An 11884-nucleotide genomic window follows, 5' to 3' on the forward strand; every position below is an offset into this window, starting at 1 on the left:
GATCTATACTGGTATGGACTGGGTAATGTGTTAGGATCTATACTGGTATGGACTGGCTAATGTGTTAGGATCTATACTGGTATGGACTGGGTAATGTTAGGATCTATACTGGTATGGACTGGGTAATGTGTTAGGATCTATACTGGTATGGACTGGGTAATGTTAGGATCTATACTGGTGTGGACTGGGTAATGTGTTAGGATCTATACTGGTGTGGACTGGGTAATGTGTTAGGAAGGAAATGAAAATTATCACCCTACAGAGGAATGAATTCAAAGACACCCCGAAAATCAAAGTGAAAAAATGATGCAGCAGGCGAGTCCATTTTGCTGAAATTTAATTGCAGGAACTCAGAATGGTCCTCGGTAGTTTGTATGGCTCCCATGTGCTTGTATGCATGCCTGACAATGTGGGGACATGCTCCTAATGAGAAGACGGATGGTGTCCTGGGGTATTTCCTCCCAGATTTCAACCAAGGCATCACTGAGCTCCTGAATAGACTGAGGTGCAACCTGGCAGCATTGGATTGACCCAAACAATGTCTCAGAGATGTTCTACTGAAATTAGGTTAGATGAGCATGGGGGGGCATTCAATGGTATCAATTCCTTCATCCTCCAGGAACTGGTTGCATACTCTCACCACATGAGGCCGGGCATTGTAAAGCACCAGGAGGAACCCAGGACCCACTGCACCAGCGTGGGATCTGACAATGGGTCCAAGGATTTCATCCTAATACCCAATGACAGTCAGGGTGCCATTGTCTAGCCTGTAGAGGTCTGTGTGTCCCTCCATGGAAATGCCTCCCTAGACCATCACTGACCACCACCAAACCGCTCATACTGAACGATGTTACAGGCAGCATAACGTTCTCCATGGCTTCTCCAGACCCTTTCATGTCTGTCACATGTGCTCAGGGTGAACCTGCACTCATCTATGAAAAGCACAGGGTGCCAGTGGTGGAGCTGCCAATTCTGGTGTTCAATGGAAAATGCCATTGGAGCGCCACAGTGCCGGGCAGTGAGCACAGCGCCCACTAGAGGACATCGGCCCTCAGGCCACCCTCATGAAGTCTGTTTCTGATTGGTCAGAAACATTCACACCAGTTGTCTGCTGGAGGTCATTTTGTAGGGCTCTGGCAGTGCTCATCCTGTTCCTCTGTGCACAAAGGAGCAGATACCGGTCCTGCTGATGGGTTGGGGACCTTCTATGGCCCTGTCCAGCTCTCCTAGAGTAACTGCCTGTCTCCTGGAATCTTCTCCATGCTCCTGAGACTGTGCTGGAAGACACAGCAAACCTTCTGGCAATGCCACATATTGATGTGCCATCCTGGAGGGGTTAGACTGCCTGTGCAACCTCTATAGGGTCCAGGTATGGCCTCATGCTACCAGTAGTGACACTGACCCCAGCCAAATGCAAAACTAGTGAAAAAACGTCAGAAAAGATGAGTAGGGGAAACAAATGTCAACCCCCTCTGCTACTTATCTGACCCCAGATCAATATCCCAGGAGTTTACTTGACTTGATGCTACACCCTTTTTCATTTTTTTCAGTTTTCATTTCATTTTGTTTGAGCAGTATGTATAATATATATATATATATATATATATATAGTGCCTTGCGAAAGTATTCGGCCCCCTTGAACTTTTTGACCTTTTGCCACATTTCAGGCTTCATACATAAAGATATAAAACTGTAATTTTTTGTGAAGAATCAACAACAAGTGGGACACAATCATGAAGTGGAACGAAATTTATTGGATATTTCAAACTTTGTTAACAAATAAAAAACTGAAAAATTGGGCGTGCAAAATTATTCAGCCCCCTTAAGTTAATACTTTGTAGCGCCACCTTTTGCTGGGATTACAGCTGTAAGTCGCTTGGGGTATGTCTCTATCAGTTTTGCACATCGAGAGACTGAAATTGTTGCCAATTCCTCCTTGCAAAACAGCTCGAGCTCAGTGAGGTTGGATGGAGAGCGTTTGTGAACAGCAGTTTTCAGTTCTTTCCACAGATTCTCGATTGGATTCAGGTCTGGACTTTGACTTGGCCGTTCTAACACCTGGATATGTTTATTTGTGAACCATTCCATTGTAGATTTTGCTTTATGTTTTGGATCATTGTCTTGTTGGAAGACAAATCTCCGTCCCAGTCTCAGGTCTTTTGCAGACTGCATCAGGTTTTCTTCCAGAATGGTCCTGTATTTGGCTCCACCCATCTTCCCATCAATTTTAACCATCTTCCCTGTCCCTGCTGAAGAAAAGCAGGCCCAAACCATGATGCTGCCACCACCATGTTTGACAGTGGGGATGGTATGTTCAGGGTGATGAGCTGTGTTGCTTTTACGCCAAACATAACGTTTTGCATTGTTGCCAAAAAGTTCGATTTTGGTTTCATCTGACCAGAGCACCTTTTTCCACATGTTTGGTGTCTCCCAGGTGACTTGTGGCAAACTTTAAACAACACTTTTTATGGATATCTTTAAGAAATGGCTTTCTTCTTGCCACTCTTCCATAAAGGGCAGATTTGTGCAGTATACGACTGATTGTTGTCCTATGGACAGAGTCTCCCACCTCAGCTGTAGATCTCTGCAGTTCATCCAGAGTGATCATGGGCCTCTTGGCTGCATCTCTGATCAGTCTTCTCCTTGTATGAGCTGAAAGTTTAGAGGGACGGCCAGGTCTTCCTAGATTTGCAGTGGTCTGATACTCCTTCCATTTCAATATTATCGCTTGCACAGTGCTCCTTGGGAGGTTTAAAGCTTGGGAAATCTTTTTGTATCCAAATCCGGCTTTAAACTTCTCCACAACAGTATCTCGGACCTGCCTGGTGTGTTCCTTGTTCTTTATGATGCTCTCTGCACTTTAAACGGACCTCTGAGACTATCACAGTGCAGGTGCATTTATAGGGAGACTTGATTACACACAGGTGGATTCTATTTATCATCATTAGTCATTTAGGTCAACATTGGATCATTCAGAGATCCTCACTGAACTTCTGGAGAGAGTTTGCTGCACTGAAAGTAAAGGGGCTGAATAATTTTGCACGCCCAATTTTTCAGTTTTTTATTTGTTAACAAAGTTTGAAATATTTAATAAATTTCGTTCCACTTCATGATTGTGTCCCACTTGTTGTCGATTCTTCACCAAAAAATTACAGTTTTATATCTTTATGTTTGAAGCCTGAAATGTGGCAAAAGGTCGCAAAGTTCAAAGGGGCCAAATACTTTGGCAAGGCACTGTGTATATTTATATATATATATATATATATATATATATATATATATATATATATATATTATGGATGTATAAAATATTATATACAATTTTTTTATATTATTAATAATTTAACATTATATATATATATATTTAATGTATTATAGCTATATATTATATAATATTATGGGTAACATTATATATATAATAAAATAATAATAAAAAAAAAAAATATATATATACACACACATACACACACACAGTATATAAAGGGCGTGTTTTAATGGCGATTTTGTTCCAATCAGAAAAAAAACTCTCTTCTCTTTTCGGACAGATTTGTGACGCACCCGGCGCGGTTGTACAATTTTTATTTATTCTGCGTCTGCATTCTCTACGCGTCGGAGGATTTTTCCTATTCTGGTAATTTAAACCTTTTTTTAAAAAAGTTCCAACTTCCCCAAAAACAAAATAGTGGAGTTTGCCAGCGTGGCAGAGGAAGAACGAGCGGCTGGATTTTAGATCTGTGATTGATGACTATACAGCGGGGATTAGGATAGACGGCGGCACGATCAGATCGGGGGGTGTGCAGCCGCTGTACTTAGCGCGGGGGGGGGGGGGGGCCACGTTGTAAATCTGACGGCACGACGGGGGTTAAACCAGTTGGATGCAGAACTGGATGCGAGGGGTTAAGGCATGACGCCGCACAGGAAAAACAAGAGAGCTGACGCCAGAATCGCCATAGAAACGCACCTTTTTTTTTTCCCCCTCCATCATGCCGGTTTTGGTTACTGTGGCAACACTGTGCCAGACGGATGGACTTCAACAAAAAAAAAAAAAAAAGTGTAAGCTTCTCACAACATGCATTCAAAGCTGCAGCAAGTCAGACAGAGCTCCGCCCCATTTTCTGGAGGACTACTAGCATCATCTAGCCCTTTCCTCCCCAGCCTGACTGTCTCTTCTACACCACAACATCCCCCTCACCACTACACTTTCATTCATTGGATTTCAGTTCTTCCAATCATGGAAGCTCAACATCACATGCAGGTATCACCGGGGGGGGGGGGGGGGGGGGTTTGCATGCAAATGAGTCCTGCTTAGGGATGCCCACCTACCTACCAAGGCTTTTTTGGTATTTGCATAACTCCTCCCACTGCTTGGATTAAGGCTGGGGGCTCCTGATATGACTACTGAGGTGCTGTGAGGTTTCCAGGAAGCTATGTATAGCCCCTCCCACCAGCCATGATCTGCCTGCACTGCATAGAGAAGCACAGAGACCCAGTGATGTCACTGGGTATAAAATAAGGTATTCAATAACATTCAAAAATATCATTACCATGTTGTGTAGGGGAAAGGGGGAAGGGAGGGGGAAAGGGGGGAGGGGGGGGGGAGTCGGGGAAGGAAAATACAAGCAGATCAAACTTCCCCTTTTATTTCTCATCAGCCTCTAAGGAAGGGGGGGGAAGGTCCCTGAAACGCGTCGGCCTTCTTGAACTTTCAATAAATATTTAGGATTTTTAGGAAGTTGGGCGTCCCCCTCACTGTTCTGTTCTTATAAGTGAAGGGGGCGGGTGGTTGGCAGTTCCTACCAATCAGAAAGCTGCTTTGTCCTCTCTGGCACAGCCTCAGAAGCTGACGGTATGTCACCCTGTGAGGGCCGAAATCTGGGGGGCCCCGGAGCCATCATCCCGACTTACTGTCTGCTGTGCTCCTGACCTGGAACAAGCATGCAGCCAGTGAAGTCTGGACTCCTATCCTGGGCATGGATTTGGTAACATAGCCCAGATGGGGGCAAGATAAAAAGCAACTCAGCGACGGCTCCTATCATCCCCGCTCTCCCTCTCCCCCCCAACTCTCACTAACTACACACCCCTACACCCCCACCACAACACTCCTCCCACTCTCACTACTACACCCCCCCTACACCCTAAACACTACACCTACACCCTCACCACTACACCCCCACCACTACACCCCTCCCCCACTCTCACTACTACACACAGTGCTACACCTCAACTCCCCCCCTCACCACTACACTCCCCCTACACCACTACCACACCCCCCCTACACCCCCACCACTATAGAACACCGCACCCCCCCTACACCACAACATCCCCCCACTCTCACTACCATGACACCACCCTACACCCCAACCCTCACCACAACACACCCATCCTCACCACTACAACCCCCCTACACCCCCACCCTCCCCAGCAAACACCCCCCCTACGCCACAACACCAACCACCCTCACTACTACACCACACCGCAACAACCTGCCTACACCACAATACCCCCCCTACACCATACCACAACACCCCCCTACACTCCCCTACTCTCACTACCACACCCACCTACATCCCCACCCTCACCACTACACCACAACACCCCTACACTCGCCACTACACCCCCCCACACACCACAAAACCTCACCACTACACCACAATACCCTCACCACTACACCCCCCCCCCACACCACACAACTGCAACATCCCCCTACACCAGAAAACCCCCACCCTCACCACTACACCCCCCCATTCACCACCGCCCTCTCCACTACACCCCCCCCCCTACACTACAACACCCACACCCTCACCACAACACCTCACCACAACACCCCCACCACTACACCCCCATTACTACTACCCCCACACCAACACCCCCACCGTCACAACAAAACCACCTCTCTCAGCACTACACCCCCCTACACCGTAACCCCTCTACTACACCACCACAACCCCACACACAATGCAACACACAGTGCTACACCACCACTCCCCCACCACCACTACACCCCTTCACACTGCAACACACAGCGCTACACCACAACACTTCCCCCCCACTACACCCTCCCTACACCGTATGACACACAGCGCTACACCACAACCCCCACAACTACACAACCCCTATACCACAACACACAGCACTACACTGCAACCATCCCCCCACAACACACGCAGCGCTATATCGCAACACCCCCTCACCACTACACCCCAGCGCTACAATGCAACCCCCCCCCCCCACAACACACACTACACTACACTACACCCCCTCCATTACCACTACACCCCCCATACACCGCAACACTTCTCCTCACTACACAGCAACCCCCCTCACCACTACACCACAATACCCCCACTACACTGCAACACACACAGCGCTACACCACAACACCCACTACACTGTAACACGCACACACACACTGCAACACTCCCCCCCCCCCCCACAACCTTGCCACCCACAGAGTGCTACACCACAACACTTCTTTACTATACTGCAACACCCACACCCACTACACGGCAACCCCCATCACTACTACACTGCAACACCCAGTACACTGCAACCCCCATCACCACTACACTACCCCTACATTGCAACATCCACACCCACTACACTGCAACCCCCCTCACCACTACACTAACCCTACACCGCAACACCCACTACACTGCAACCCCCCTCACCACTACACTACCCCTACACTGCAACACCAACACCCACTACACTGCAAGCCCCCTCACCACTACATTAACCCTACACTGCAACACCCAGTACACTGCAACCCCCCCATCACCACTACACTACCCCTACACCGCAACACCCACTACACTGCAACCCCCCTCCCCACTACACTACCCCTACACTGCAACACCCAGTACACTGCAACCCCCCCATCACCACTACACTACCCCTACACCGCAACACCCACTACACTGCAACCCCCCTCCCCACTACACTAACACTACACTGCAACACCCACTACACGGCAACCCCCATCACCACTACACTACCCCTACACTTCAACACCCACACCCACTACACTGCAACCCCCCTCACCACTACACTAACCCTACACCGCAACACCCACTACACTGCAACCCCCATCACCATTACACTACCCCTACACTTCAACACCCACACCCACTACACTGCAAGCCCCCTCACCACTACACTAACCCTACACCGCAACACCCACTACACTGCAACCCCCATCACTACTACACTACCCCTACACCCACTTCCACTAAACTGCAACCCCCATCACCACTACACTAACCCTACACTGCAACACCCAGTACACTGCAACCCCCATCACCACTACACTACCCCTACACTGCAACACCCACATCCACTACACTGCAACCCCCCTCACCACTACACTAACCCTACACCGCAAAACCCACTACACTACCCCTACACCGCAACACCCACATCCACTACACTGCAACCCCCCTCACCACTACACTAACCCACTGCAACACCCACTACACTGCAACCCCCATCACCACAACACCCACACCCACTACACTGCAACCCCCATCACCACTACACTACCCCTACACTGCAAAACCCACACCCACTACACTAACGCTACACTGCAACACACACTACACTGCAACCCCCTCACCACTACACTAATCCTACACTGCAACACACACTACACTGCAACCCCCCTCACCCCTACACCGCAACACCCACTACACTGCAACCCCCATCACCACTACACTACCCCTACACTGCAACACCCACACCCACTACACTGCAACCCCCATCACCACTACACTACCCCTACACTGCAACACCCACACACGCTACACTGCAACCCCCATCACCACTACACTACCCCTACACTGCAACACCCACACCCACTACACTGCAACCCCCATCACCACTAAACTACCCCTACACTGCAACACCCACACCCACTACACTGCAACCCCCATCACCACTACACTACCCCTACATTGCAACATCCACACCCACTACACTGCAACCCCCATCACCACTACACTACCCCTACATTGCAACATCCACACCCACTACACTGCAACCCCCCTCACCACTACATTAACCCTACACCGCAACACCCACTACACTGCAACCCACATCACCACTACACTAACCCTACACTGCAACACCCAGTACACTGCAACCCCCATCACCACTACACTACCCCTACATTGCAACATCCACACCCACTACACTGCAACCCCCATCACCACTACACTACCCCTACATTGCAACATCCACACCCACTACACTGCAACCCCCCTCACCACTACATTAACCCTACACCGCAACACCCACTACACTGCAACCCACATCACCACTACACTAACCCTACACTGCAACACCCAGTACACTGCAACCCCCATCACCACTACACTACCCCTACATTGCAACATCCACACCCACTACACTGCAACTCCCAGTACACTGCAACCCCCATCACCACTACACTACCCCTACATTGCAACATCCACACCCACTACACTGCAACCCCCATCACCACTACACTACCCCTACACTGCAACACCCAGTACACTGCAACCCCCATCACCACTACACTACCCCTACATTGCAACATCCACACCCACTACACTGCAACCCCCCTCACCACTACACTAACCCTACACCGCAACACCCACTACACTGCAACCCACATCACCACTACACTACCCCTACATTGCAACATCCACTACACTGCAACCCCCCTCACCACTACACTACCCCTACACTGCAACACCAACACCCACTACACTGCAAGCCCCCTCACCACTACATTAACCCTACACTGCAACCCCCCCATCACCACTACACTACCCCTACACCGCAACACCCACTACACTGCAACCCCCTCCCCACTACACTAACACTACACTGCAACACCCACTACACGGCAACCCCCATCACCACTACACTACCCCTACACCGCAACACCCACACCCACTACACTGCAACCCCCCTCACCACTACACTAACCCTACACTGCAACCCCCATCACCATTACACTACCCCTACACTTCAACACCCACACCCACTACACTGCAAGCCCCCTCACCACTATACTAACCCTACACCGCAACACCCACACCCAGAGGCGTAACTAGAACCTTCAGGGCCCTGATGCAAGAAACCATGAAGGGCCCCCCAGACCCCTGGCCGGGGCCCTTACCTTCAAGCCCAGTGCTCTTCCCACTAATCCTGGGGCTCTTTACGCTCGTTGCATGGCCTTTTATTACGGTCCCGCAGCAGGATTCTTTCACAAGTTCTGCAGTGGGCCCCCTTTCTGCAATCTTGGGGCCTCCCCACAGTGGTGCAATGCCAGGGTCCGGTCGCAAGTGTGACCTTTGCAATCCTGGAAGTTCACCCACTGGTTTGCTACCGGGCCCCCTGGAGCATGGGGCCCGGTAGCGATTGCAACCCCTGCAACCCCTGTAGTTACGCCCCTGCCCACACCCACTACACTGCAACCCCCATCACTACTACACTACCCCTACACCCACTTCCACTAAACTGCAACCCCCATCACCACTACACTAACCCTACACTGCAACACCCAGTACACTGCAACCCCCATCACCACTACACTACCCCTACACTGCAACACCCACATCCACTACACTGCAACCCCCCTCACCACTACACTAACCCTACACCGCAAAACCCACTACACTACCCCTACACTGCAACACCCACACCCACTACACTAATGCTACACTGCAACACACACTACACTGCAACCCCCTCACCACTACACTAATCCTACACTGCAACACACACTACACTGCAACCCCCCTCACCCCTACACCGCAACACCCACTACACTGCAACCCCCATCACCACTACACTACCCCTACACTGCAACACCCACTACACTGCAACCCCCATCACCACTACACTACCCCTACAGTGCAACACCCACACCCGCTACACTGCAACCCCCCTCACCACTACACTACCCCTACATTGCAACACCCACACCCACTACACTGCAACCCCCATCACCACTACACTACCCCTACACCGCAACACCCACACCCACTACACTGCAACCCCCATCACCACTACACTACCCCTACACTGCAACCCCCCTCACCACTACACTACCCCTACACTGCAACACCCACACCCACTACACTGCAACCCCCATCACCACTACACTACCCCTACACCGCAACACCCACTACACTGCAACCCCCATCACCACTACACTACCCCTACACCGCAACACCCACACCCACTACACTAACCCTACACTGCAACACCCACTATACTGCAACACCCATCACCACTACACTATCCCTACACCGCAACACCCACACCCACTACACTGCAACCCCATCACCACTACACTACCCCTACACTGCAACACCCCCCGCCTGCAACACACATACACCGGAACACACACACACACACACAGCGCTACACCATAACACTTTTCCCCAGTACACCGCAACACCTCCCCGCGGCAACATACACACACACTACACTGCAACCCTTCCCTAACCACTGCAACACACACAGCCCACCCACTACTATGCCGCAACACACACCCTGCTACACACACAGCACAACACTAGGACACAAACTTTTTCTCTATGCCATGAGACACACACACACCGCTACACCACAAGACACACACTGCTACTCTGTGACACCCATATGGCTACACCATACAAAATACACATAAGGCTACAAACAAACAGGTAAACTGTCACACATCCCGCGACACACGCACATATCTACACAATGATGCACACATATGGTTTCACCATGACAAACACAACTATACACCACGACACCGCAAAACACAAACTTTCTGCACACACACACCGCGATACATACTTACATGCCTCTACACTATGACACGTCTACTTAGGTACACACACACACACTGTATCCCCATCATCACCTATATACACATACACTGCATCCCCATCATCACCTATATACACACTGTATCCCCATCATCACCTATACACACACACACAGTGCAGATCTCACTTTTTTTTCCTTCTAGGGGGCGCTCTATTGGTTTTGGTGCCATTACTATAAACATGTTCTATTTGGAAGAGTTACATTGTAATAAGTGACAATAAAGACAATGTGATTGGTCGGAGGTCATTACCCTGCGCCTGCAGCTCCAGTATGGCTTGGTACCAGGCCTCCTGCTCCTCCTCGCCATCCGCAGACACGCACAGGCCGCCATCCCGCGTGTAAAGGACCAGCAGGTGTCTCCTCTTGGCATCCGCCCGCTTGTTGACGCCAAACGCCTCCTCCAGACTGACCGTACCCCGAGGCCCACCGGACCCGTCCGCCAGCCTGAACTTCTTCTCATTCTCATAGTACTCCAGCCGGGCCGGACCCCGGGGCCCGGGGCCACGCAGCACAAAGTACCTCTTCCTCATGGACTTCTGCTTGCGCAGATACCCCGACTTCTTTATGTCCTCCATCTTAGATTTCTGTGGACACGATCAAAAGCATTCTGTCCATGAAGTTAAAGAGAAAAAATATATATATATATATTTATCCAAGAATTTCAAAAACATTCAGCGGGATTTTTTTATTTTTTTTTCCTTCTTTAAAAAAAAAAAAAAGCTACATTATCCACGTCTTAGGTGTTTTTTTTTTTTACCAAAAAAGTCCCTTCAAGTACATGAAATATAAGTTTAGGTTTTTTTTTTTTTATTATTTCGAGAATAAAAAAATATCTGAACAAGTTTTTTTTTTTTCAGATGAGCTAGCTTATGTTCCAAAAAAATAAAAATAGCTGAACTGTCCAGGTTTCACAAGATCTTTGCTTAGCCGGTTACTTAAATGTTCTTTTGCCCTTCTGTCCAAAAAGTGCTATTTAATTTTCCAGTACCGCTAGGTCTATATCGTCACGTTCCCGTCT

General features: G+C 49.6%; 1 protein-coding gene across 1 annotated transcript in view; it reads right to left on the reverse strand.

The window, feature by feature from the left end:
* The window catches only part of LOC309553457 (insulin receptor substrate 1-like), a 70015-nt gene extending 58463 nt beyond the window's left edge, over window positions 1–11552 (reverse strand). The window contains exon 1 of the mRNA XM_082254665.1: window positions 11117–11552. Coding sequence (XP_082110791.1) covers window positions 11117–11441 — 325 coding nt within the window. The 5' untranslated portion in view covers window positions 11442–11552. The remainder of the gene's footprint in view (window positions 1–11116) is intronic.
* Window positions 11553–11884: the final 332 nt, after the last annotated feature.

This window comes from Pelophylax lessonae (assembly GCF_965119305.1).
Source record: "Pelophylax lessonae genome assembly, chromosome: 4".
Classification (NCBI taxonomy): domain Eukaryota; kingdom Metazoa; phylum Chordata; class Amphibia; order Anura; family Ranidae; genus Pelophylax; species Pelophylax lessonae.